At 43.7% G+C, this 26,512-nt stretch overlaps 2 protein-coding genes and 1 long non-coding RNA gene across 6 annotated transcripts in view; 2 read left to right on the top strand and 1 right to left on the bottom strand.

Annotated features, from left to right (window-relative positions):
* DOC2B (double C2 domain beta) overlaps positions 1–10,340 on the top strand; it is a 133,682-nt gene extending 123,342 nt beyond the window's left edge. Inside the window, exons 7-9 of the mRNA XM_050928825.1 lie at positions 3,785–3,866; positions 5,053–5,149; positions 6,448–10,340. Coding sequence (XP_050784782.1) covers positions 3,785–3,866; positions 5,053–5,149; positions 6,448–6,584 — 316 coding nt within the window. The 3' untranslated portion in view covers positions 6,585–10,340. The remainder of the gene's footprint in view (positions 1–3,784; positions 3,867–5,052; positions 5,150–6,447) is intronic.
* On the bottom strand, positions 3,870–26,233 carry LOC127037317 (uncharacterized). 4 transcript variants are annotated; one of them, XR_007770332.1, is made up of 6 exons: positions 18,106–18,764; positions 15,931–15,987; positions 13,984–14,037; positions 10,520–10,654; positions 6,108–6,506; positions 3,870–4,608 (listed from the first exon to the last, which is right to left on the bottom strand). It is a non-coding gene; the product is annotated as an uncharacterized LOC127037317 (long non-coding RNA). The 4 variants fall into 4 exon arrangements; XR_007770333.1 differs by having other exon boundaries at positions 6,390–6,506; XR_007770330.1 differs by lacking the exon at positions 3,870–4,608 and adding an exon at positions 18,927–18,993 and having other exon boundaries at positions 6,447–6,506; positions 18,106–18,253.
* Positions 15,330–21,677, top strand: LOC127037302 (pinopsin-like). Its single transcript, XM_050928834.1, has 5 exons — positions 15,330–15,678; positions 17,988–18,170; positions 18,848–18,993; positions 19,291–19,530; positions 20,606–21,677. Exons 1-5 carry the CDS (start codon positions 15,330–15,332, stop codon positions 20,744–20,746), a joined length of 1,059 nt encoding a protein of 352 aa, XP_050784791.1. The 3' UTR covers positions 20,747–21,677.
* Positions 26,234–26,512: the final 279 nt, after the last annotated feature.

Below are 26,512 nucleotides of genomic sequence, written 5' to 3'. Positions count from 1 at the left end.
AGGGCTTTCACATGTTTAGTGCATCATCAAGTCTGCATCTCACTCCCTTCTGAGTGTGATCCCACCCAGGTAATGATCTGTCATTTATTCATCAAAGGGAGATCAGTGCGCTCCCTGCTCCCTACTTAATTAGTGTCTTCCTGGCAGACTGTCTTGTTTTTCTTTGTAATAGCCATGCCATTCGCACGGTGGCTCTCCTTGCCAAACCCTTTCCAGCTGTGACAACTAAAAGCAATTAAAGGAGAACATGTAGAGCAGAGATGCCAATTTCATAAATCAGTGGCATGTGATATATGTAGCTTCCTCATTCCTCAGGGCAGATTCCAGTGGGACAGAGTAGATTTATTTCTGTGACGTTTTACCTTCCACTGTCTAATTGATAAATATTCTGGGCTGCAGGATTTTGTTCCTCTGAAAATGTACTTTGATACAGGATACCTGAAATGGTCTTTGGGCTAACTTTTCACCTAGATGTATTAGCAGGAGTGTTGTAAGCAAGAATGAGGAGTTATTCTTCCACTTTACTCCCTGAGGATAAGACCTCGCCTCATTGTTTCCAGTTTTGGGTACATTTCAGGAGAGATGTAGACAAATTGATGAAAGTCCAGAGAAGATCAACAAAAATGATTAAAGATAGAAAACATGACCTATGAGGAAAGGTTGAAAACATTTGGTTTGTTTAATCTGGGGAAGAGAAGACTAAGGGGGACATAACAGTTTTCAAGTACATACAAGGTCGTTACAAAGAGGAGGGTGACAAATTGTTCTCGTTAGCCTCTAAGAAGAGGACAAGAAGCAATGGGCTTAAATTGCAGCAAGGGATGTTCAAGTTGGACAACAGGAAAACCCTTCTAACTGTCAGGGTAGTTAAACACTGGAATAAATTGCCTAGGGAGGTTGTGGAATCTCCATCATTGGAGATTAAGAACAGGTTAGACAATCACCTGTCAAGAATGGTCTAGTTATTACATAGTCCTGCCTGGAGTGCAGGGGACTGGACTAGATGATCTATTGAGGTAAATTCCAGTCCTACATTTTGATGTAGATGAGCCCTTACTTCTAAATAATATGTACTCTTCTGAAAACTCCCTCTCAGCGCTGTTTCTTAGGCCTGATCTGCACTTAAAAGTTTTGCCAGCATAGCCTTGTCAGCTGGGAGTGTGAAAAAAATCACTTCCCTAGTGACATAACTATGCCAGCAAAACCCCCAGTGCAGACTGTTATATCAGCAAAAATGTCCTTTTGCCAGAATATTTTATTTCATTCAGGGAACTGGTATAAGCTATACCAGCACAATAACTCTTTAGCTGGTATTAGCTCTCTCTCCACTAGGAGAACTGGCTGGTATAGCTGTATCAGTATATCTGTACCGTAACCCCTTTCTTGTGTAGACCAGGCTTGAGACAGTGATATTCCAAGGAGCTTCCCAAACCATAAAACTATCGTATGAAGACTCAGATCCGGAGTTTCTAGCATACGGAGAAGCAGAGAGCTTTTCCTGCATAGTAAATGGAGCAGAGGAAATATGTGCATGGCATAGAGCAACCCAATATTAAAAAATTGTCTGAGTGCCATGCAATATTTGTGTGCTGCTGCTTTCCCCTTTGGAATAGGAGTCAGGCTATAAATACAGCTGATGGGGAAAACAGCCCTCAGCTTTGGTAGCCTTTCTAATAAATCATGGGGGAAGTGGCTGCCCAATTTGGGTTCTATTTCAGTTTTAAATCTGTATCTTTCTCAATGTGATTTGACCTCCCCTTTCAAGTACAACTTGATTAGTGCCTGACTGATCTATTCCCCTGCTGGGGCTTCTCAGATTGTATGTTGTCTCTTATCAACTGTGCACAGGTTGTACAGGTGCAGGGACTGCGGACCACGGATATCTTGGCTTAACTTTCGATTCCACTGTGGAGTTCGGTCACTGAATTTCCACCGACAAGTGCTGGGATGGCCATGCATGCTGTGCTGGTTAGTGCCCATGTGCTGATCCCCATCAGAGGGTGGGCTCTCCCTCCCCAAAACACACTTCCATTACTGGAAGACCCAAAGAGCTGTTTTAAAGTGATGTGACACCCAAAACAAGGTTCCTGCTGATAGAATTGTATGGCCTGAAGCTCAGAGGTCTGACAAAAATGCCCACACATCCAGTGCTAAAAGTATCTTTGTGCCGTTTCCTATCCCTGGCGGCTGCACCCCTGTAGCAGCAGGCAGTCTTTGTGGACTGGAAACCAGATGAAGGCTTTTGCACAGGAGGGACTATACCCTGCTCCTTAGCTGGGATGCACACACCTCTTCTCTTGCTGTCTGCGGTGGGGCACCTGTGCCAGCGGTAGGTCTGACTCCAATGGGGGATGCTGGAAGCGGTGGCCAGTAAGTCCCTCGGCCCACGCCGCTTCCAGCAGCTCCCATTGGCCTGGAGCAGCGAACCGTGGACCTGCAGACGGGGCCTGCCAGGGGCTTTCCCTACACAAGCGGTGACCCCAGTTTGAGAAACACTGTGCTAACACAAACACTAGATTATGGCTTCAGGGCATGACTAAGAAGCAGGAGCTGTTAGAAAAGTATGCTGTTTTTATGTATAAAACCTAAATACGAGTGAGATACAGAAAACAGGAGAGGAAAACAGAACTGATTTTAAAGGCCCAGTGTCAACTTGAACTATGTTTAACTTTTCGTGACTCTTAGAGGAGATTTCAGGCTCAACACCTTCCCTTACAATTTTATTTTTCTTTGCTGTGTATAACACACATGAACAGCAGAGCAAACTGGACACACGCAAGTACTGTCCAGCATATTTGTTCCTGCCACTATATTTAAAACAGGGCTTTGGAGCGGAACCCAGAGCTGGAGCGTGGAGCAGCTCCGGGAGCAATGGAGCTGCAGGTTTTTGCCTGGAGCCTGAGCGGAGCCAGAGCACAGCACCAAAGCCCTGATTTAAAAGTGAGATGAGGTGTACTTATAACATTAGTGAGTAAAAAACAGTTCAGGCAGAAACGTGGCTTTTTTTAAAGTTAGTATTTCTTTAGAAGGCATCATGACCTAGTGGACATTGCACTGAACTGGAAGTAGGAACCCAACTTAAGATTTTTGAATGCTTGGGGGTGGCAGTACAGATGTCTTCTCTCTCTTCCACAAATGTTCTTTGTATTTCAGCAAGGATCTAGATTTGTGCCACTGGATGTGGACTGGTACTCTACTCTAGAGTCTTTGATGCACGGCTAACTGGGATTTAAGGCAGCATTTCTGGGGGCAGGAATTATTCAGAGCATACTTGTGCAGTGCATGCAGTTCTAGTGGCCTCTAGGGACTGGAGTGTGGTATAACCATTGCACTATGACAAGGTGTAGAACAGATTTAAAAAATTTATTAAAGTTAATATTTAAAATCAAATTTACACAAGTTAAGATGGAAGGTACTGTACGTCTGGGGTCAGGCTTGGGTTATGGGGTTATGAACAGCTGCTCAGCATGAGTTCAAGCAGTGCCTTTTTTTAATGCCATATGCCAATATGCTACTTTCCACTGCTGCAGTGACTTTCACTCAAGGCTCTCAAAGAACTTTAACCAAGGTAAGTAAGAAATAATACCTCCGTTTTACAAAATAGGAAGCCATAGCTCAAGGCAGGCCCGTAGTTTACCTGTGGTCACAGAGCAAGTCACCAGCAAAGCTGGGAATACAACTCAACTGACTGCGGGAACAACTTAGGTCAAACTTGTAAAAAAGAGATGCTGACTTTCAGCTAGATGGCTGTGTGTTCTGACCAAGTTTTTTATTATAATTACAGCTACTTGAAACCAGATGAGGACAAGAAATCAAAGCATAAGACAGCAGTGAAAAAGAAAACACTAAACCCTGAATTCAATGAGGTACTTTTGCACCACACTGTATTTGATAGCTGCTAAAATGCCGCTCTCTTTGATGAGCGCCTCATACATCAAGATGATAGGCCTATAAATTGCATCAGTTTTCCCGGCTGCGGGACATCCAATCATATTCTGTCTCTGCTTGCCTTTCTAAATACTTCTATTGCAATCTGAGCAGTGAATAAACACCCTTCCTCTAGCACTCCTGGCTGGGATCCTTGCATCCTGCCCCCCGCCAAGCAGTGTAGAGGCACCTTATCCCCATCGCAGTTATGGAAGTAGACACCAGTCTGGTTTGTGCAGTTGTATTTTTCACATGAGCTCGGTGGTTATCTAGCCTGGCTCATGCTAGTACAGCCAGATGCACAGCTTTTGCTTTATCTGCTTTGGTACTTCTATGGCCCCCACCTCCATCACATCCAAACACCTGACCATATTTAAGGGATTGATCCTCCTCACTTCTGTGAGGTAGAGAAGTGCTACCAATCTTCATTTTACATCCTGGAAACAGGCCCAGAGCCTCAGTGTTATTTAGGTGTCTAACAGCAGGTCAGGGCTTGAGGGACTTGTCCACGATCATGCAGGAAGGCAACAGTAGAGCAGGGAATTGAGCTCCAGTCTCCCAAGTGCCAGGCTTGTGCACTAACTACTGGGAAATCCTTCCTCATTCACCTACTTCTGTTAATACAGGCGAAAAAGAAACCTTGCTTGCACCACTTGCTAGGTCTCTCCGTGGTAGGACCATCTGAAAAGGGTGTCAGTCATATACAATTAGCGCCCTCTCCTCAATCACCTGCTACACAGAGCATAAGCATTAGCTCATGATTCACCTCCCTTTGCATATGTTTCGTCATTGTTAAATGAGAATTTCCCTGGCCCAGAAAACAAATGACACCAAGGGGCATATGCAGTGATCCCAGTAAATAGATCCAATTCTTTATGCACTAGCTCCTCAGAGCCAACTGCTCCTTTGTTCCACCCAGCTGACATGCTCTGCAAGCCACTCAGTCAGGCCTATTGAATAGCACCTTCAAACCTTCCTTGTTGCTGTAGCTTACAAGCATTTTCTGTGAAACATTGTGATCCTTGCACTGAGGATGCTCTATAAAACCACACTGCACTGTGCTAGCATAGCTAGAGTTTTAGGGATGACATGCTGCCTCCTGAATTCAGTTTTTCTCCCCAACAGGAATTTTGTTATGAAATAAAGCATGGTGACCTGGCAAAGAAGACCTTAGAAGTCACTGTGTGGGATTATGATATTGGAAAATCAAATGATTTTATTGGTAAGCAAGATACACTTGAAGTAAGTTTAAAGCTGCTGTGGGCATGTGCCCTTTCACATTAATCAACTAAGGGCTTGTCTATATGACCACTTAGCTTGCGGCAAGCGGAGGTAGAAATCTAGCACACACTAGCCTGCCCACATGGACCCTGCTGCCACACACACAAATTCTGTTGTGCACTTTGCTACCTTGCTTTGAAATGGGACTAGATTAAAGTGCCCCAGTGAATTTGTGTGGCAGGCAGGTGTAATTCCCACACACTAAGCATTCAGGTAGACAAGCCCTTACAGTCAGCTCTGGCTTCCCACTCTCCTGTAGGAAAAGCCCGTCTCCACTCCACCTTGATTTTCAAAGCCCTTTCTTCTGAAAGCCAGAGACGAGTGAAAGTGGAGGCTTAATATGTCTTTGTCGAATGCAAAAGCTTCAAACCACCTTTGAAGTATTTAGTGGTCATTTTATTTGTGGCCGTAATGATTTATGGCCAATGAGAGTTCATTACCTCCTTATGCCTTTGGAATCAGAGGGGCATTTGCATTCCCACTCTGGGCCATCCTTAAAAAGGGATAGGCTGTTCCAGCTTCCATGTTTGCTGCTCTGAGAATAGAATACTTTGGCATGTGATTTAACTGACTTTCCTTTTCTTGGCCAGATCCTAGCCCAACCCCTCCCCACACACTAAGGGACCTGTTAAATCAAGATGGCAACAAATTAGACAAACAAATCACTTGTAATTTCACATTGTCAAAAGTATTAAACTCAAGAGGAGGGGGGCAGCACCATAAAGGCAGCATGAGACAGAGCCACACCTGTTAGCAGTGCTTGAAAGATGTACTCCTTCCTCCACGCCCAGCTCTAAGTGAGTGGGGCTGGGATAAAATAGCCAGGAAGCTTTTACCTACCCAGTGATCGTGCTCATTAGTAGCCGCCACCCACCCATGCTAAAAGGAAGAAAATGTACCTGTATGTGAGAGTGAGGACTCCCTTGTCGCTTGCCCCTCTAAACAGCTGTTTCCAATAGCTACCAAGGACCATGGAAAACTTTGCAATGTCACATTGCATACATCTCGCTGGATAGCTGAACGAGTGTCAGTAACAGACTTCTCTGCATGCATCCGACGAATTGGGTATTCACCCACGAAAACTCATGCTCCAATACGTCTGTAGTCCATAAAGTACCATAGGACTCTTTGCTGCTTTTACAGACTTCTCTGTCTGCCTTTACTGGCACAGCTTGGCTTACCTCTGTGGAATGAACTGACTGACTCTCTCTCTCTCTCTCTCTCTCTCTGTGTGCTAAGGTGGAGTAGTGTTAGGAATTAACGCCAAAGGTGAGCGGCTGAAGCACTGGTTTGATTGCCTGAAAAACAAGGACAAGAAAATAGAGCGCTGGCACACGCTAACGAACGAGCTGCCAGGGGCTATCCTCAGCGATTGACCCTAAAGACCAGCCCGGGGCCCCGAAGACAGCCCAGCTCTCTCTCACAACCAGAACCAGGAACAGTTCATGCCTTTGGACTTCTAGTTTACTTACTACATTAAAAGGGATACTAAGTCAGCAAGAAAGAGTGGCTTGGTAAATTCCAACTGATGGTCAGGCTGCAGGGAAATACCACTAAACAAGACACAATTGATTTTCTCTGTTCAGTGGGTGTGATCCCCTCGGGTTTTCTCCTAGGTTTCTCTGAGCACTCCCTCTCTCCAACACACCCACACAGTCAATTGAGAGAAAACAACACACACACACACACACACACAGTCAATTGAGAAAAAACAGGCCTGCATGCACTAGAATTGTGACTTCTTTGATATACTGAATTATCTTCTTGCTGCCTTGCAAAATGAATGGATCACTTTTTGTTTGTGTAGCTACTATGAGCAAAAAGCATTATTAAACATGGAACTATTTTACTAAGGGGACTGTGTGCCACATTTCTGGTTGTCAATTTCTGTGGTTTGGGCTTGCACAGTCTTTATGCCCTTAAACACCACCTTTTGGAATGATCATCTTCTCCAATAATCTATAAGGACTGTTTGCTTTTCTTTCAGAAATGTACTGCTTGTTCTGTCCGATGAAGTGTACCAGTATGCTAAAAGGGCTGTGCAGCTATATAAGGCAATAGCTTCCTTATACAAGTCCACCAGGGAACAGTAGGCACTTGCAGCCTCACTAGGAATAATACAAGGCTTCACATTTGCTAAAAGAAGTTTTGATATTTAAGAAAGATCAGAAAATCAACAGACAATTCCATTCCAGCACTTACTCTATTACAGACAGTGGGACTTCACACTAGTACTTCCATGCAGCTGCTATTTTTAGGAAACCATGAAACTGCCTTTCTTCCTGTCAATTACACAGCTAGTTTGAACAGGACTTTTTTTCACTGAAACTTACCTTCAGATTTTACTGTTAGTGCAGACACTTCATTCTGGTTAGTGAGAATGAACAGAACCCCTGAAGAGTTGCCACTAGCTAGAAGGGCAAGAGGCGGCAGACTTGATGCTACAGTAAGTGCCATGGGTCAAATTCTGCCTTTGGTTACATGCATAACAACCTTCATGGACTCCAGTGGGCATTACACTCGTGTAAGGGACAGAGAATTTGGCTTTGTCTCTTCCTTTATTCAGCCTTCTTAACAGTGTATGTAACTAACTCCTAACTCCCCAGGTAGGCCAATTAGACATTCCTCTCTACAAATCTGTTCTTTGCATCGGGCTGGCTTCACTCACTGTCCAAAGACTTAGGCCCTGATTTTTGCCCCACTGACATCATTGGTAGGTTTGTGGGAGAACAGACAATCCCTGGTGGAATGTGCAAGGGACAGCAGCAAGTCTGCGTTACTGAGAGGGAGCCAATTGAATAAAAATCTGGTTCTAGAATCTCCTCCTCTACCAAACACATAGCTCCCAAACCAAACTGCTCTACTCTGCCAGTCACACCATACACTGGATCAAAGTTTCTTCTCTTTCTTTCATTAATCACATTGTTCTATTTTCCTAACCATGTCCAAGACAGTTCACAAGTTTTTCTGCAAACACAAGAAGTCACAAATGAGCTAAACTAACGGCAAAATGCTGCATGTTGGCAGAATTTATGGATGCCTTTAATCCATGCATTATTGAAAAGGTCCCTAGTTACATCAAGTCTTTACTACGTAGTAGTTCATAAACATGTATTTTTGGGATCAATCAGATCTCTTTAGACCTACATTTATTTTTCAAAGTTATAATAATAGTACACCTTGTTAGATATGGGAAAACCTTCTAGGGTCTTTTTAACAATGTAATATTTGTAGTGAATTACGCAGATATGCATGAATTTTATTTGAATGCCAACAGTGTGTCAAGTTAGATGATCTCACCAATTCTCTCTTGCCCATGTACGATACTTTTCCAGCACTTTAAAATATAGCAGGATAGTTAGGGCTTGATTTCAGAAGTGCTGAGCCCCCACAGCTCTTACTGGAGTCCATGGGAGAGGCATGTGTCCAAGGGCTCTGATAAGGAGGCTCTTAGAATGGCCAGGAATAATAGGGAGACTCCCTTTTTGTCAAAGTTATTTTAAAAGTACTGTTTTTTAAGCATATATTTTGCCATAACACTAGTTTATGCCTAATGTGGAGTGGGACATAACGTGTGCATTTTTTCATTTTGTATTTGTCTTTTTTAACTGGGCTGTATATATAAATTGCATGCAAGATGGTTGTTGTCATGCAAGAACTTGTTAAATGTTTGATACCAATGTTTTGCTACAACGTGAAGGCTGCAGTTATTGTCCTTAACTGCATCCTACAAGAATTTTGTATCTCAGTATTATCTATGTGTACTTATTGTTGGATTTGTTAATATTTATAAATAGAACCCAAAATAAAAAGGAAAAAAAAGGTGAATTGTAAAGGTTCAGCTTCTGAGTCTCCCCCTATTTGTACAGTAATCGCGTGCTCAGTCCACTATGCCGCATTCAAACTCAGATGCTGGAATGACAACGAACATGACACAGACTTTCACCTCCTTTGAGGGTGTGTCAATTTTCACAGGCACGAGACGAATCACTTAGGATTTTATGCACTTTTTTTATGGTCTTAACTTTTCAGAGCACTTCAGGGGCAAAAATTGCTCAGCGGCAGCTGATTCTACCTAGAAAAAAATGTTTCTTTTGCCAGTTGTAAAACCAAGGGCCAAATCCTGCTTGTCAGGTGAGTGAAGAGCAGGATCTGGCTTCCAATTTGTAATGGGACAATGCTGGAATGTTACAAGTGCATCACTAAAAAATGCCTATTGTTTTGCTTCCTCAGGATTGTTTTACAAAACATACTGATCCCGACAGAAACTCATAGTCTCTGTGACATTACAAGTACCTGCTGGGTTCAAAAAGAGTTATGAATCCACCTGGGGGATAAGCAGCAGGGAGTAGATGAACTAAGCAACGAAGAGGCATTTCCTATTGTGGAAAATCAAAGGTGCAAAATTAAAACCAAGAGTAGAACTAGCCAGTGGATTAATTTTTGGAGTTGGAGACAGGAACATCTGCATTTTAATCTAAGCTCTGCCAGTGGCTCGCTGTATGGCCTTGGGCTAAGTCACTTAGCTGCTCTGCCTCTGCTTTCCCATCTGTAAAATGGGGATATTTATCTACCTCACTGGAGCATTGTGAGGTTTGTACATCACTTTGAAAAATTAAAGCACTTCAATTGTGGTGAAAAAACCCAGAGTAGGGTTCAGAGGTTTCCACTAGTGTCACTAAAAGGAGTTATTTGGTAACATTACCAGGGAGGCATTTTAAAAGGAATATGGCTGCTCTGAGAGTGCTTCAGTGCACAGGTGGTTGTTTTTTTTTAACCAAATGGTACAACATACTCTGTGGCTCTTAAGATGGTTGATAAATAATATTTCCAATATGTGTCAAGGAATGCAGTGACACATTTGTGAATTTCTTGTTCAAATAAAAGCTACATAAATGAACGAGGGAATATTTCTGAAGTCATTTTATACAAAAGATGAGATTACAGCTACCTGTGGAATTCCACTTTGAGCTGAGTTATGTAGATTTGGAAGATTTAACTTTATTTGCCAAGAGTTTATATTCAGAGTTCAAGACCCTGAGTAGTTCAATTGGTACCAGAGGTGAAGAGCCTATTTAAAGGGTGGCATCTAGCTTAGGGAGCACTGGCTCTTTAACAATACTAGCCTTTTTTTATTCCGATTTCAAACCTCCTACTGCATATTCCCAAGAGTCCCTTCTCATGAGTCCTCCTTTGTTACTGAATACCAAACTGCATATGTTTTCCCATCAGTGTCGGTGGGACCAACTTATCAGCTGCCTAGCCTAATACAGGATATGCAACTAAATGTATATTAGAGTTGGACACTTACTTAATTCATCTTGGCTAGCTGTCCTCGTTTGTTGCAAAGTGCATGATCGTGTTCTTACAAAAAACAGCTCCAGTTGCAAATCAGAAGTTTGTGGCGCTGCACAGCACTGTTAACTGCTTCCTGTATTCATATACTCTAGAGACAAAGAAATAACTGAGCATTAGGTTTTTCTTGATAATTGCTTAAAACGAGCTAAATGACAACAAAAAAGTCAGTGTCTACGTTTACACAGCTGCCCCAAATGCATTGCAGTTTCTAACAGTTAGTAGTGATTAGCCAGCCAGCCACAGCAGATTCTCAGCTATTCAACAGTCAGCTCCATAATGCAGATATTTACTGGATTTTGCAGTAAGTATGTTTTAAACACTGACAGACTGAATAGGCATTAATAGTGCTCCAAACCTTGTTTCCCCTCCCATCCGCCCCACCCAAAGTGTCTGCCTTTCAGCTTTTAATCCAAAGCCTGTCTTGGTCTAAGGACAGCTTCATGTACTAGAGTTCCCCAGCTAGTACCCTGGGACAGATTTACCACATACACCAGGAGAAGGTTGTTTTTGTAATTTTCTTACTTGTGTTTAATACTCCTGCGCCCTTATTCTCTGTGACCTCCATGTTCCTCCTGGGAATAGAGGATATGCGTAGGTCTTGACTTGCATAGTAAAACTGGTTGGCTGGTGTTTTTATTGCAATCCTCTGTGTTTGTATCAATATTTGGTGTAACATCAAAGGTTAAATATTATTTTTGGACTGAATTTATGAAGCAGGGAAGAGCATGTATTGTATTTAATGTACTAGGTTTGACTTGTCTTTTTAACAAAATAAAAATAAAGGCTGCTTATGCATTGGCTTTGGGATATACTATTCAAATCAAGATCTCCCCTCCTACAGTGCCTTTTGGGCAATGCTCTCAAATACCAAAGTTCCCAAACCTATTCCTTTTTCGTATTTGCTCATTCACACAGGAGAATTAATATTTTCAGTACAGAACATAACTGCCCAGGACCAGCAATACATGCTGTACATCAGAGCCACTGAAAATATAGTGTCATACCCTCAATGCTGGTGAATAAGATGCTACATATTAAATATAAATTTCATATCATATCCCCTTAAAATATCAGATTATAATTAATTCCATCGCACGATCACGTCATCTGCCAGATCCTCAGCTGGTGTAAATCAAAGTAGCTGCACTCAAGCTAGTTGTACTGTACCTATTTACACCTGCTGGGGATCTGGCTCCCAGGCATACAGAACATTGTACTGTGTTTTAAAATGCTTAATTAATAAATTATATTGTGGTAGCACATAGGAGCCCCAGTCCTGGACCCCACAGTGCTAAGCACTATACCAACACAGAACAAAAAGATGGTCCCCGTCCCAAAAATAAAACAATCTAAGTACACGGTACTGCACTCCCTGCCTACTCAACCCCACCAGAGAATTTGAGTGTGTAAGGCAGTCAGGAGCTGACCTTTCCAGTATGTAAAATAGGTTGATTTGTGAACATACAGAGACTCAAGAAATAGATGCTACCTACCTTCCATTATAGCTAATGCAGTAGAGACGCTGTTGCCTAGTGGATAAAGCACTGGAATGGGAATCAAGGGCCATAGGTTCTATTTCTGTCTCTGCTACCGGCCTACAAGCTGATACTGAAAAAGTCAGTTCCCCTATCTGTGCCTGAGGATCCCTATCTGTAAAGTAGGGATAATGATACTGACCACCTTTTGAGATCAGAGGATAACACGCACTATAGAAGAGCCAGGTCAAACCAGCCTCTGGCACTAAACAATTTGCAGGCACAACACCCAGACATGGATTTTTCAAGACTGTTTGCAGAAGAAAGTCAGAAGATGCACCAAGTGTGTCGGGGGGGGGGGGGGGGGTGATTTCAAAAACAGGGTTTGAAAGTTTGTCCCAAAAGATTAAGAGCATTGCTGTGACTCCATGCAACGACTGGTTTGCAGTCCAGAGAGGTATCACTACAAGCGGACAAAGATAAGGAACAGAACATTTAGACTCAATATCAGAAAAAACACCCTAACATCAAGATCTCATTGACTGCCCAATACTCTCCAAGGGCAAATGGGAGAAGCCCCATCACCTGAAATGTTTAAAACTGTACTAGACAAGCAGTAATAGCACTGAACAATCCGGCATAGGAGGGCTGGGAGCATTAATGCTGCAGATATCTTTTCACATGCACATTGATATTTTCACCGTACAGTAACCAACGCTAAGGAGGATGTTTTCAATAGCACCTAAGGGACTTAGGTGCACAAATCCCATTCAAAGTCAGTGAAGACATTGCTCCTTAGGCACTTTGAAAACCTCCCCCTAAATCTACCAACTAGCACTGCCAAACTGCATTTAGTTTGTATTCTGCTCTCTGCCACCTTTCCTCCCCAGCAGGTTTAGACAATAAATCTCACTTTAATCAGATCATTAGAACAGCTGCCTAGATTTGTAGTACAGTCAGTCTAGGTAAGGCATTTCATATATATTATTTTCAATTCAGTTCTAACCTGTGTCTTCTATTAAAAACATTGAAGGCCAATCCTGCTGCAACCTTACCCACCTAAAATTCCCATTTACATCATTTGGTAGCTTTGGATACAGAATTGGGCCCGCTGCTCTGTTCTTTCCTTGCTGTTTGTTAATATACAGTCAGGAAAAAAATGAAGGGCTTCAAAGGAAGCTGTACATTGAGCTACAAAGGCGAAGATGGTCTAATTGAGGCACTGGACTGAGATGCAGCAGAGGTGGATTGGATGCCTGGTTCCGGCACAATCATTCCTGTGTGATCTTGGCCACATCACTTAAGCACAGTGTCTCAGTTACACCCCCCCCCCCCACTGTAAAATGGAGACAACTGTTCCTTTCTTCACAGGAATGCTGGGAGGCTAAGATCATTAACAGTTGTGAGATGGACAAACACTACAGTGATGAGCCTCAGGGAAACATCTAAAAGTAAAGTTAGACATCTATATTTGCAAACAGAGGGCTAGTGGCCATTTAGAAACATAACTAGGCACCAATCTGAGCACTGGGTACACCGAGACCAAGTATGAAAGGGTTTGTGTGTGTTTCACTACCTGCAGCATCTTGAATAGCAAAACTGAGTTAGCCTGCTTTAACCAACCGCATTTATCGCTCGCAATCTTATATCTCCACTGGTATTACAAGACAAATACACAGTCAGCAAGCTTGTATTTCCGGCAAGCACTTGAGGACCAAAGTAACTCAGACAGAGGTTAGATGTCTATTACAGTTGTGCATGGGTGAGGTTCTGAGGCCTGCAATGTACAGGCGGTCTAGCTAATCATGATGGTCCCTACTCACCTCAGTCTATGAGCATGAGCAGGCCTGCTTTGGTCTCTCTCTCAGGCTGGACTCTCTCACACATGCCTCTTATTAACACTCATCTCACTAGGTTAGGTCCACTCCAATCCAAAACATACCAAGGTTGTTTGATTTAGCTGCAAACCCCTCAGCATGCGCTGTTCTCAAAAACCCTATAAAAAACAGAAAAGGAGTCTACGTAAGCAATGGCACACACTATATGGAACAGCCTTGGGTGCCCAGCTAGTTCATTACCAATCTATGAAGCCAGCCCTTCCCTAGTTTACAATTTTGGCCATTCTTATGAGGACATAAACTGCTCTCTGTGCCTGACCTTTCAGCCAGAGAAGAGCCCTTTAAAGAATTCACCCCAGTGTTAGCACATTTTTGGGGCTTCCTGGCATCAATACCCAAATGAGCCAACTGCAGTCACGGCCTCTGATTTTAGGACAGGGGTGGCAAGTGGTAGGAAATGGAGAACATGATTTTCCCTTTGCACTCACAATTACCCTGCTGCAGTACAGGCATGCCAGAGCACCTCTCTGAGTCAAAACCACAGAATCTCATTTGGGCCCATTGCAGGTCAATATACTGAAAGATGATGTGCTCTCGTTTAGGAAACTCTGACCTTCTGATGACTGTGTGTTCTGTGCAGAGTCACGCGGGTGAGCCAACCTAACCTAACCCCACTGGTACACAGTCAGCAAGACCATATTTCCTGGCAAGCATTTTAAGCTCCACTGTCTCTCTCATTAGAGACCAAGCGTATTTATTCACAGACTTACAACATCTAGGACTATTCTGCTCCCTACACTCCTAGAAGGACCCTTAATGCTAATTGGTATACGCTCACTGTTTCCTAGTGCTTCCCCACAACTGTTGTTTTATCCACCTGTTGTCTATAGTTTTATACGCTGATTAGACTCTTTGGGGCTGGTCTTCTCTTTGTGATACGTCTGTATTGCACCCAGCTCCATGGGGCCCGACCTCGGGTGCTAGTGTCAATACAGGCTAATCAATAATAATATTACCAGAATTCATGTATTTCAAAGCCCACTGATTGAAATGCAAGTTAAATACAATAACCACCATGCGCACACAAGCACTTGTGATAATTTATATTTCAGGAAACTCAAATACAACATTGGTGGGGATTAGACTCTAAAAAGGCTGTATTTATAAAAATGTGTCTACAGCCATTTAACTACATTACTAGAAAACGCACAATCAAAATCTACTCATTTAAATGATGTTGCTTTCACCCGTCAGATTGTGAGTGATTCTCTATCCCCTTATGAGTAAAGAGCTGATTATAAAAACTCTGTATTAAAACACCTTAAGCCTTTTTAATCTACAGATCCTCTTTGGGGTCCCTAAGCCCCTGGCTTTATAAAGATGGTCCGCTGCCCTTTCAGATACATCACCTGTCTTTGCAGGTGTATGTTTTTCATTCCCTTGAAGAGAAATGCAGGTTTCAAACACTTCTCAGGCTCCTGTGCAACATGGAACTCCCAGCGCCTTTGATGGTCCACAGTGGCCTCACCTGGCTCCCAGAAGCATCTACACATCGGTGGCTGTGCTCATGGGCATTGTAGTGTTTTCTGCCTCGTTTGTGAATGGTTTGGTCATTGTGGTTTCCATCAGGTACAAGAAACTCAGATCCCCACTGAACTACATCCTGGTGAATCTGGCTGTGGCTGATCTGCTAGTGACTTTCTTTGGAAGCACTATCAGTTTCTCAAATAATATCAATGGCTTCTTTGTGCTCGGCAAAAGGGTGTGCAAATTTGAAGGCTTCATGGTCTCTTTAACAGGTAAGGATGTTTACAGAAATCAGCTGGGTAGGCTCTTTCTCTGTCTTCTGCTAGTGCAACTGTACTTGATCTAAAGCTGGTCTAAGACTAAAGACTATAGTAACAAGTATGACTCATTAGCTGTCCTTGGTCATCAAATGTCTCCTTGCCTCTTCTCAAACCATAGAACAAAGACGGCATTACTCAGGATGCTGAATTTGTTATTTTCCATATGCTCACAGGCATGGAATGAGAGAGTACGTGCTTACTCACCAGGGGAGTTCAGAACACAGTGGCTGAGCAGATCCTCAGGTCTGGTCTTGGGATGTGCTTAAAACAGGAAAGGAAGAAATAGAACATTTTTATATCATATGTAATTTATCACAATGCCATATGTTGTGATTGTATCACTTACTGCTGCCCAAGCTGCTAGGTTGGATGTTCATGGGCTAACAAGGCAGAACGGTCAGGTTTTTGGTGTTGGTATTGGTACAAAAATGAAGAAACAAGCTCTCGTACATTTTGTTGTGAATAATTAGTGGCCAGCAGAGGTGTCTCTGTGTGGGCCAGGGGCACTGAAACGGGGTGCGTGGCATTTGCCCTGATGTCATTCCACTCTGCAGATCTTTTATATCAATTGTAAAAAATATTTCTATGAGAATAAGGAACATGATGCACAAATTCCAGTGTCATGGTGGAAACATTCCAGTGGAGAAACTGCATTTCAGACACTCCTGCAGCTGGCAAAGCAAACAGAGTACCATGCATAAGAACATAAGAATGGTCATACTGGGTCAGACCAAATGTCCATCCAGCCCAGTATCTTGTCTATGACAGTGACCAATGCCATACGTGGTATTGATATCTGTTGAGGCACCTTAGCTAAACTCCATTGAGAAATGTGAAAACTGCCTTAGAAAAGGGATTGACAACCTTTCAGAAGTGTTGTGCCGAGTCTTCATTTATACACTCTAATTTAAGGCTTTGTGTGCCAGTAATACATTTTAACATTTTTAGAAGGTCTCTCTATAAGTCTATATATTATATAACCAAACTACTGTTATACATAAAGTAAACAAGGTTTTCAAAATATTTCAGAAGATTTATTTAAAATTAAATTAAAATATAGATCTTATCAGTTTACTGTGATCCTTGCCTTTGCTTTTCCTTGCTGAGTTTTCCAATGTCTGGCATGTATTTGGATACCTTAAGCTGCACACAAGCTTCTGAGTGATCATTTGTTGAACTGGCTGGCAGGAGGTCAGCGGCTGGAACCCCAGATTGGCAGCGGAGGTGAGTGGAGCAGGCAGCTGGTAGGGCTGAGCAGGGCTGGCAGCCTGGACCTTGTCTGGCAGGAGGCCTGCACTGGAACTCCAACTGGAAGCAAGCTGAGTGGGGCTGCAGCGGGGACCCCAGCTGGCAAGGGACCAGCAGCGGGAACCCCAGAGCAGCAACTGAGCGTCTCAGCCCGCCACCGCTCTGGGGATCCGGCCGCCAGCTCCTGCCAGCCAGCGTCTCAGCCCACTGCCAGCCTGGGGTTCCTTCATCCAAGCCAGCAGCAGGTGCTGAGCAGGACCAGCAGCGGGACTCCGGCTGGCAAGGGGCCAGCAGCAGGAACCCCAGAGCGGCAGCAGGCTGAGCATGTCATCAAAAATCGGCTCAGAGTCGCATCCCACCTTTGGCACACATGCTGTAGGTTGCAGACCCCTGTCCTAGGAAATACAGGGTATCCTTTCTGACAGCCCCAGATTCATTAATAGACAGTTAAATAAACAAGAAATGCTGGGGCTCCTGGATGCAATCATAAAATAAATAAGAATAATAATCTAGTTAAACTAGATAAATTCATGTAGGATAGGTCCATCAGTGGCTGTTAGCCAAGATGGGCAGGGATGGTGTCCCTAGTCTCAGTTTGCCTGAAGCTGGCAATGGGCAACAAGGGATGGATCTCGTGATGATTACTTGTTCTGTTCATTCCCTCTGGGGCACCTGGCATTGGGCACTGTTGGTAGACAGATACTGGGCTAGATGGACCTTTGGTCTGACCCGGTACGGCTGTTCTTATGTTAATCAAAAAAGGATGCTATTGTGAAAGCTTTTTTCCCTGCCGGTTTTGCCTGCTTGCTTGGAATTTCTCTGTCTCTGCAAGACAGCTGCTTGGAATATAGCTCATTCTATGGAGCTGTCCTTACATGGACAAAGTAGTATAGCTCAGGAAAACCTGGCACTTCAGATCTAGCAGTTAAGCACAGAAAGCTGCTAGATTATTTAATAGCACAGCAATTTGAAATCATATTCCACACATCCTAACCATTAGTGATCTCTCTAAGGCATTGTGGGGCTTTGGTCCTTGGCAATCCTGGCCTTTGAAAGGTACATCGTCATCTGCAAACCCATGGGAGATTTCCGATTTCACCGCAAACATGCAGTGATGGGCTGTGCATTCACCTGGATTTGGTCACTTCTCTGGACAACCCCACCAATGTTAGGCTGGAGCAGCTATGTGCCAGAAGGTATGAGTGTCTCATTCTTCAAAGAAAGCATTCAAGTCTGTAGCTTCAGCAACAGCTGATGGGCACAGTTTTTTCTTCAGTCACTGATGGAAATTTTTTTTTAAGTATGACATATTTGAGGAGAGACCATGATTTTACCATTGTATTTGACTGCGTGGCTGTCTTTGTTCTCCAAATGCTAACACTCCTTGTCTTCTCATTAATTACAGGGTTTCCTCTCACGTATCACTCTTTAAAAGTTAGCTGCTCATTACAATAATCTGCAGAACATCTATTTTCTTATTATGCATATGCTTAACACAACATCTGATGGACAGAGGAGCAGCAGAGCACTGTCACTGACTACAGTCACTGCACACAGAATAGCTCAGCAAAATGGCTAAAGCACAGAACAAGCCTATTAAAAACTTGTTTATTTAGAAGTTTACTTTAGTTTTATTATTCTGACTTGTGGTTTGTTTGCAAATTAATAATGATGGCGCTGCCAGCCAGAAATCATCATGGCTGATGCCAGTGTTGTTCGTGTGATTTGGCTGGAATTTGGAGAGTTGCTTTAGGAAAACAGGCACAATTCAGCAAGAACAGTAGGTGGTATTTGTTCTTTGTGCCTTTCCCACTGAAGTCCCTGCTCATGCTTCAGGATTGTCCTAGCATTGTTTAAAATCTCATTGTTCTAGGTCTGAGAACCTCCTGTGGTCCCAACTGGTACACCGGAGGCAGCAACAACAACAGCTACATCTTGACTTTATTCATTACCTGTTTCATTATTCCTCTCAGTCTGATCCTCTTCTCCTACACAAATCTGCTGATTACACTACGAACTGTAAGTACAAAGACATTTCAGACTGAACAGTCACATGCACTGCTGACACCATTGCAGGCACAGGTTTTCAGTGCAATTTTTCATGGCTGTTTGGGTGATGCCAACATAGGTTGATCTCACCACTACAAACAGGCAACTGAACAGGAAGGGAAGATAAAGTGGCTAACAAGTGTGCCAGGCCCATTTGTCCGGCAAATTTTCCCTCAGCCTAGGCCATTTTATAGAACATCAGTATTTTCTATAGAATGAGGCAGTGACATATTAAATAGCAGGCTGTTTCCCTTACATTGCCTGTAGGTTGCAGCACAACAAAAAGAATCTGAGACGACTCAGCGAGCGGAGAGGGAGGTGACACGAATGGTGATTGCTATGGTGATAGCCTTTCTTATCTGCTGGCTGCCCTATTCCACCTTTGCCATGGTGGTTGCCACAAACAACGACATCCCCATCCAACCAACTCTAGCATCACTGCCTTCATACTTCTCCAAAACAGCCACAGTTTACAACCCGATTATCTACATCTTCATGAACAAACAGGTGAGAGCATGAAGATTATCTGAGAGCAATTGAAAACCAGCCTTCACAGAGCTAGGGGCTTATAGGAATGAAGTGGAATAGCAGTAATGGGGCATTCTAATACAGCATAGCATATCTGTCCTATTGAGGCTCTTGTCAAATGCTAGATCCCACTGATTGCATCTTTACAACAGACAAGGCTAAGGTATAAAATTGAGATGGAGCTCTAACCAGAGATCCCTTTGCATACCCACAATTTTGTGGGGGCGACTGATTTACTTTTGGATCATGAATTGCCTGACTGAGCTTGCACAACAAACAGACAGATGTTTATCAATCAATTGCCAGTGTCTGCAAAGAGCAGGGTCAGGCACTAACCAGTCTGAGTGCAACATTAGTATTTGCATTCTATGCTGGGCCCGGTATTGGCCACACAGCCCCTGCCTTGGAGGTTTACTACCTACAGTGTAATGCATATTATAAAATCATGAATGGTGTGGAAAAAGTGAATAGAGAACTATTATTTACCCTTTCCCACAAGTAAAAAACAGGTGTCACCTGATGAAATTATATACAAACAAGAGGAAGTATTTTTTCACACAATGCACAATTAACCAGTGACACACACTGCCATGGGATGTCATGATGGCCAAAAATACAGCTGGGTTCAAGAAAGAACTAGATAAATTCATGGAGGATAGATCCATCAATGACTATTAGCCAGGAAGGGCAGGGACATACAACCCCATGCTCAGGGCAACCCTGACAGCCTGAAGCCAGGGGTGGATCTCTGCAGCATTGCCCTGTTCTGTACATCCCCCCTGAAGCTCTGGTACTGGCCACTGTTGGATACAGAATACTGGGCTAAATGGGCCATTGGTCTAAACCAATACAGCAGTTCTTACGTTTGTGTGCCAAAAGCATCCAGGCTGCATACCACAGGAGCACCACCAACTCACAGGTTACAACATCTGGGTAAAGCAAAACCTGGTTTAGTAGGCTGGCATAAAGGGACCCAGGAGAGGTGTGTTTAGCAACCTGCCTTCTTCTCTTATCTAGTAAATTTTCCTGTAACACATGTGCTTTCCCCAATTAGTTCCGGGACTGCCTGCTGAAAATGATGTACTGCAATCGTAACGCATCAGGGATGCAGGAAACCTCTCCTGCTATGCTTGGTGCCCCCAAAGGCATCTCATCAGCCTTGGAGGGATGCAGAAATAAGGTGACCCCATCGTAAACAGTGCAGATGCTTCACTTCCTGCAAGGAGGAATGGCAGCTGCCAGCTCCACACATTCGTCTCAGTTTCATTTGGCACAGACAGAAAGAGGAGCAAAGAGGCTGGCTATTTTCTAACACCCTAAATATACACCAGAAAGTAATAAAAGATTTCTTCTTAGAGCTCCCAACAATATTCACTGTTCCCTGCCCAGTCACTGCAAACTTAGATAAAAAGTAAAACACATTCCCTTCAATGGCAGGAAAGCAACCATATTAGAGAGTAAACATCAGAGAGAACAGTCCCCATTCCTAGATCCTTACATCCGGGGGAAGTACTAAAGCATGATAATGGGGGACCTTTTACTAGGCTAAGGAATAAATAAACTACCAGCATTACAGCCCAAAAGAGCACTTCTTCAGTAGTAATCCCATTAGGAAAAGCATAAACTTCATTTCGTTTAAATAGATATTTCACTGAAAAGAGCAGAACAGGAGAGAGCCCTGCACATTTTCAATACACATTACTGTATAGACCAGGGGTCAGCAACCGACGGCACGTGAGCCGATTTTTAATGGCACGCTGCTACCTGCCGCCTGCTGGGGTCCCAGTCCCACCGCTCCTTCCTGTGGGGGCAGGAGGCAGAAGCCTGGTCCTGCTGACAGCCAAGCTACCCCTCCCCCGCTTCTTCCCCCAGCATGTTGCCTTCCTGCGCCTCCTCCTCTCCTTCCAGCTGACTGCCCTTGCGAGGGGGAGGAGGAGAGGGAGGTGGAGCGGAACTGCCGTGTGCTTGCTGCTCCGGGGAGGAGAAAGAGAAGAGGTGGGGACGGACAGGGCACTAGAGAAAGGGGTGGAATCAGGCATATCTCCTCCAGCCCCATGCGGTGAGCCGCTCATGGCAGGGGACTGGGAGCACCCCCATAAGCCGAGCATCCCAGCCCTCTGCCCTGATCCCTGACCACCCCCCCACAGACCCAGCACTCTGCCCTGACTCCTGAATCCCCCCACACAGCTCTCTGCCCTGACCCCTGAACCCCCCCCAAGACCCATCCCTCTGCCCTGACCCCTGAACCCCCCACACAGACCCATCCCTCTGCCCTGACCCCTGAAACCCACACCACACACCCATCCCTCTGCCCTGACCCCTGAACCCCCCCCCACACAGCCCATTGCCCTGACCCCTGCAGCCCCCCACAGCCCTCTGCCCTGACCCCTGCACCCCCTCACACACACCCATCCCTCTGCCCTGACCCTGGCACCCCCCCACAAACCCAGCCCTGACTTCTGCTCCCCCCACAAATACCCAGCCATCCCACACCCTGACTCCTGCACCCCCCCCACTTCCAGCTCCCGTTCTGACTCCTGCACTCCCCACACATACCCAGCCCCCCCACACCCAATGCCCTGACTCCTGCACCCCCCCCATATCCCCACCCCCATCCTGAGCACCAAACGGGAGCTCCTACACCCCCCTCACATACACATTCCCACTTGCACCTCTGGTCTGGGGTCCCGACCACTGGCCCTGCTCAGCCCACAGCCGGTCTGGGGTCCCGGCTGCCTGCCCCTTGCCAGCCGGGGTCCCGCAGGCCCCACTCAGCCTGCTGCCGAACTAGGTGAACGGAATCCCAGGCTGGCAGCGGGCTAAGTGGGCCGGCGGCGTAAGATCAGCATTTTAATTTAATTTTAAATTAAGCTTCTTAAACATTTTGAAACCTTGTTTACTTTTCATACAACAATAGTTTAGTTATATAATATAGACTTATAGCGAGATACCTTCTAAAAACGTTAAAATGTATTACCGGCATGCAAAACCTTAAGTTACAGTGAATAAGTGAAGACTCGGCACACCACTTCTGAAAGCTTGCCAACCTCTGGTATAGACACAGTAGGATTTGTGTTGGTTGATCCTTTTGTGTAACTTCAAGACAGGCTGTGAAACAATGAAAATTTAACAGATATGTTCAAGTAGATTGGGCTAATAAACATCCAAACATTAAAACACCACTGTCTCCTTGTCATGGGCGGTCAATTAGCAAATCAGCAATTAGCAAAGGGCCCCAACAGACAGCAGCGTGTAACCTCTAGTGACCACAACTGGAGTTTTATTTCACAAGAAAAATGCCACAATTACTAAGACAAAGGACAAGATCAATATGGCAAAAACAAGGGATCTGAAGCCCAGCAGATTTGTGTTTTATTTATAGCTGAGGCAATCAGTAAAGGCCTTAGAGTCATTGATTTTGCAATAAAGCTGAAACAAAGCCTGTAAAAGATTCTGTGGCACATAACAAACACTGGGGCCATACAGGCTGAGATGATAACAGAAAGCAAAAGATGCACAACACGAATAGTGAGCAACAACGTTAAATGGATGCAACAACAGACTGCTATTAAAAAGTGTTCCACCAATAACCTTCATTACATCTAGTGGCTCGAGAACATTGCAAGGACTAGTGTAACATTTCCAAAAATGCTTAAGTGACTTAGGCTCCTAAGTCCCATTGAATAAGGGTCTGCTTTTTAAAGGTATTTAGGCACCTAAAATGCAAGTAGGAATTTTCAAAAACACCCAGGTGTCTAGCTCCCAAATACCACTAGACATCTATCTGCATCTTTAGCCACCTAAAAACCTTTAAAAATCTGGCCCGAAGTGCCTAAGATAACTTTTGAAAATAGGCCTTAGGCTCCTCAGTCACATTTGAAAATGCTACCTCTGCCTCTCGAAGGAGTCTCCTTTCTATGTCATGTCATTATGGTTTTTCCTGACAAGAAGATCATTGGCCTTCTCTTCCATGATATTCTGTCTACAGCCTTTTATGTTAGAATACATAAATGAAGAAGTCAGAGGGTAACTGCGTTTATAGGTATTCACACAATTAAACGGCTCCGACCCCATTATTAGTAATTCCAAATCTGCTGATAATACGCAGCTAGAATGGCAATTGCTAAGCCTTTCTGGAGGTGCACAGATTATTATGAAATTTGATTTTTTTTACCTCTTTAAAAGCTTTAGAAGGAAAAATTATTTATATTGCAGTGACGTACAATAATGAATGCCAACTGCACCCAAAGCTGTGTTTCCCTTCTCCTTAGTGAATACAGGCAGGGAACAAAGAGCAATGAGGTAACAAGTGCAAGGGGCAGTTGGGTGCATACCCTCTTTGATGCCACCATTAGATCATTTGCTTTTTTTTTGGTTTGCTTCATTTTGGGGGACTCTGGTTATCACAAGTCTTTTGCTTAATTAGAAACCTTCTACAATATTATGGCCATGCAAGCTAACCTTTGCAACAAAGCAAAAGATAAAAGTTACTCCATGCATATACTGGATATGTATTTGTGATATTACGCATGTGAACACACACAAATATATATCTGTATACACACACATCCATATGCCCATATTTACCTACGCATGTATGTCAAATTCAATCCAAATAATTCCTGAATGAAACACTGGGCCAGGTCTCAGCTGGTGTAATTTATCATAACTCCCCTGAAATCAAAGCACACTTTGAGTTACACCAAAGGTCTTGCTGAACCACTTGACCTAGATGGAGCTATGCCAACTTACACCATCTGAGAACGGTCTCATTATAGTTAATCTTTCTTAACTGGGCGATGGCTTGTGAACCCAGTTTAGTGCTGGCAAATATTTTATATGTTCTCAAACTGGTTACGGAATCTGAAAAACATTGAGATAAATGCCAATCAGAATGTGCTAATTTAAACAGTATCTCCTCTAGGAAACGGACTTTAGTCAGGGGGATTTTTCACAAAGATTACATCCTCCATCCTTCTTTTGAAGATCCATCACAGTGCATTAAAACATGGGTTCCAGATCCTCATAGGGATTTAGGTCCCTAGCTCCCACTAAAGTGAAGCACTCAGAAGGAAATTAGAATGCTTGGAGGGATAGTGTAAAGGCAAATCCTTCTCTTCACAGGGGCTGGACTTGGTCTCGATAACCAAAGAGCTCTTTGTCAGTCCTGGCATACATAACACTAATGCTGTTCAGAGTGCACCATGAAAACAAAGGATCTTCTCAAAAAGGAATCCTGGAATTATTTTCCAGAAGCTGTGAACAATCCCAAGGATGCTAAAGAGTGCAGAGCCAGGCAAATATGCAGCTCCTAGAAAGACTGATTAAAGCTGCTGATTGTATCATTTTGCCAGATTTTTAACTAAGATCTGCACGCAATCACAGCATTAGTTAAAATAGACCTCTCCCCAACCAAGAGGCTTCCAAATAGAAAACCGTAAATCGTGAAATCCCAGCAGTTGAGCCAGGCTTGCAGTAATTTACCTTGGGTTGGCACCATTCTCTGACAGGACATTGACCATCTCTGGCAAGCTGGAACATGCAGCCTGTGAGAGAGAAAATTGACAGCACTGGGTAAAGGATAAAGATGAGTCCAAAACTAAAGTATCAGACAAAAACCTAACAGCAGCCTACTTATCAGCAATAACCCTAAAGAGCAGCTTCCTACCAAACAAACAGTACACACCACAACCATTTGTACCATCTTACAAAGGAGCCTGTTCTCCCATTCGCAGACCCAGGTCATTCCCATTGAGGTTTATATGAATTACAGGCACCCAAACTTCATCCAGCCATGGGCCACATTGGCCATTTGCAAGAAGCCTGAGGGGTGCAGCTTGTCTGAGATGAAGCTACCCTCATCTATGAGATGAAGCTGCAGCCATGACAGAGAACAGGACAGGTCCACACAAGCAGTACTCCATCTGCCTTGCTGCTTGGATCATGACAGAGCACAGCATGCTCAGACCAGTAGGTTATCTGCAGATTGCACCTAGGCACTGAAGAAAAAGGCAACAGGGGACCATGCTTTGGAACTCCATGAACCACACTGCATTAGAAGGGTATGTTCTTGTGAGCAAGCTCTTACAACACGGAGAAGTTTGGCCATCATAATTGTGATGATTTAGATGTACACCTCCAGCACACAAGCCTCCATCTGTATAATGTCATTCATATACACAGCACTGGAAAACAAAGGGTCAGATCACTAAATGGGACCTGTCAGGTACTATGGACTTTCAGACGTGAACAAGGAAGTTGTTACTCATCACTGGGACTACTCTGTAAGTGCCCTTTCTGGAAGCAAAGTGAGGGATATTGTAAACTTAAAAAAACCCTCAGGTCAAAAGAACAAAGAAGAATGGTTTAGAAACCTCTCATTTTCAGAAGAAAACACTTTTTTGATTGTTAAAGGAGCTATAAAATGTCTCTCTAATCAGAATAACCACAGGATTGTACACTAATGCCCTGTACCCCTTTAACCTCCTGCTATCCAGTTCTGGACCACTGCTATAGAATATTGCACTGCTGTTGGGGGAGGAAAGCCTGCAGTATTTTTAAATGCTTTATAGACAAAATGTATTCCTATTAAACTGTCTTAAGCCAAACAATTATTTAGACTGCAAATGCTCTGGGGCAAACATTGTCTCTTACTACGTGCTCAATCTCAGGAGGAGCCCGTAGATGCTACTATAATACAAAGAATAAATAAGAATATCATCATTTTGCTTTAAGTGGCAGTTGAGACACAAAAGGAGCCAGAATTTCCCATTAGAGTCAGTTTATGTGTGCACCTGAACTCTACTGCTTGAAATTAAGTGACAAGAGAGAGAGAGCAAGTTACATGGACAAGACCATGTGGGACATAATCATGTAACAGGAGGTATCTTGAATCAATTAATTATTGTGCAATTCAGCTGTAATTCTATACAGCTCTACCATTCTGAAATGCCACCAGTCA

This window comes from Gopherus flavomarginatus, chromosome 19 (genome assembly GCF_025201925.1).
Source record: "Gopherus flavomarginatus isolate rGopFla2 chromosome 19, rGopFla2.mat.asm, whole genome shotgun sequence".
NCBI classification, from domain to species: domain Eukaryota; kingdom Metazoa; phylum Chordata; order Testudines; family Testudinidae; genus Gopherus; species Gopherus flavomarginatus.
The sequence above is the reverse complement of the archived record's forward strand: the minus strand, read 5'-3'. Positions and strand labels throughout refer to the sequence as shown.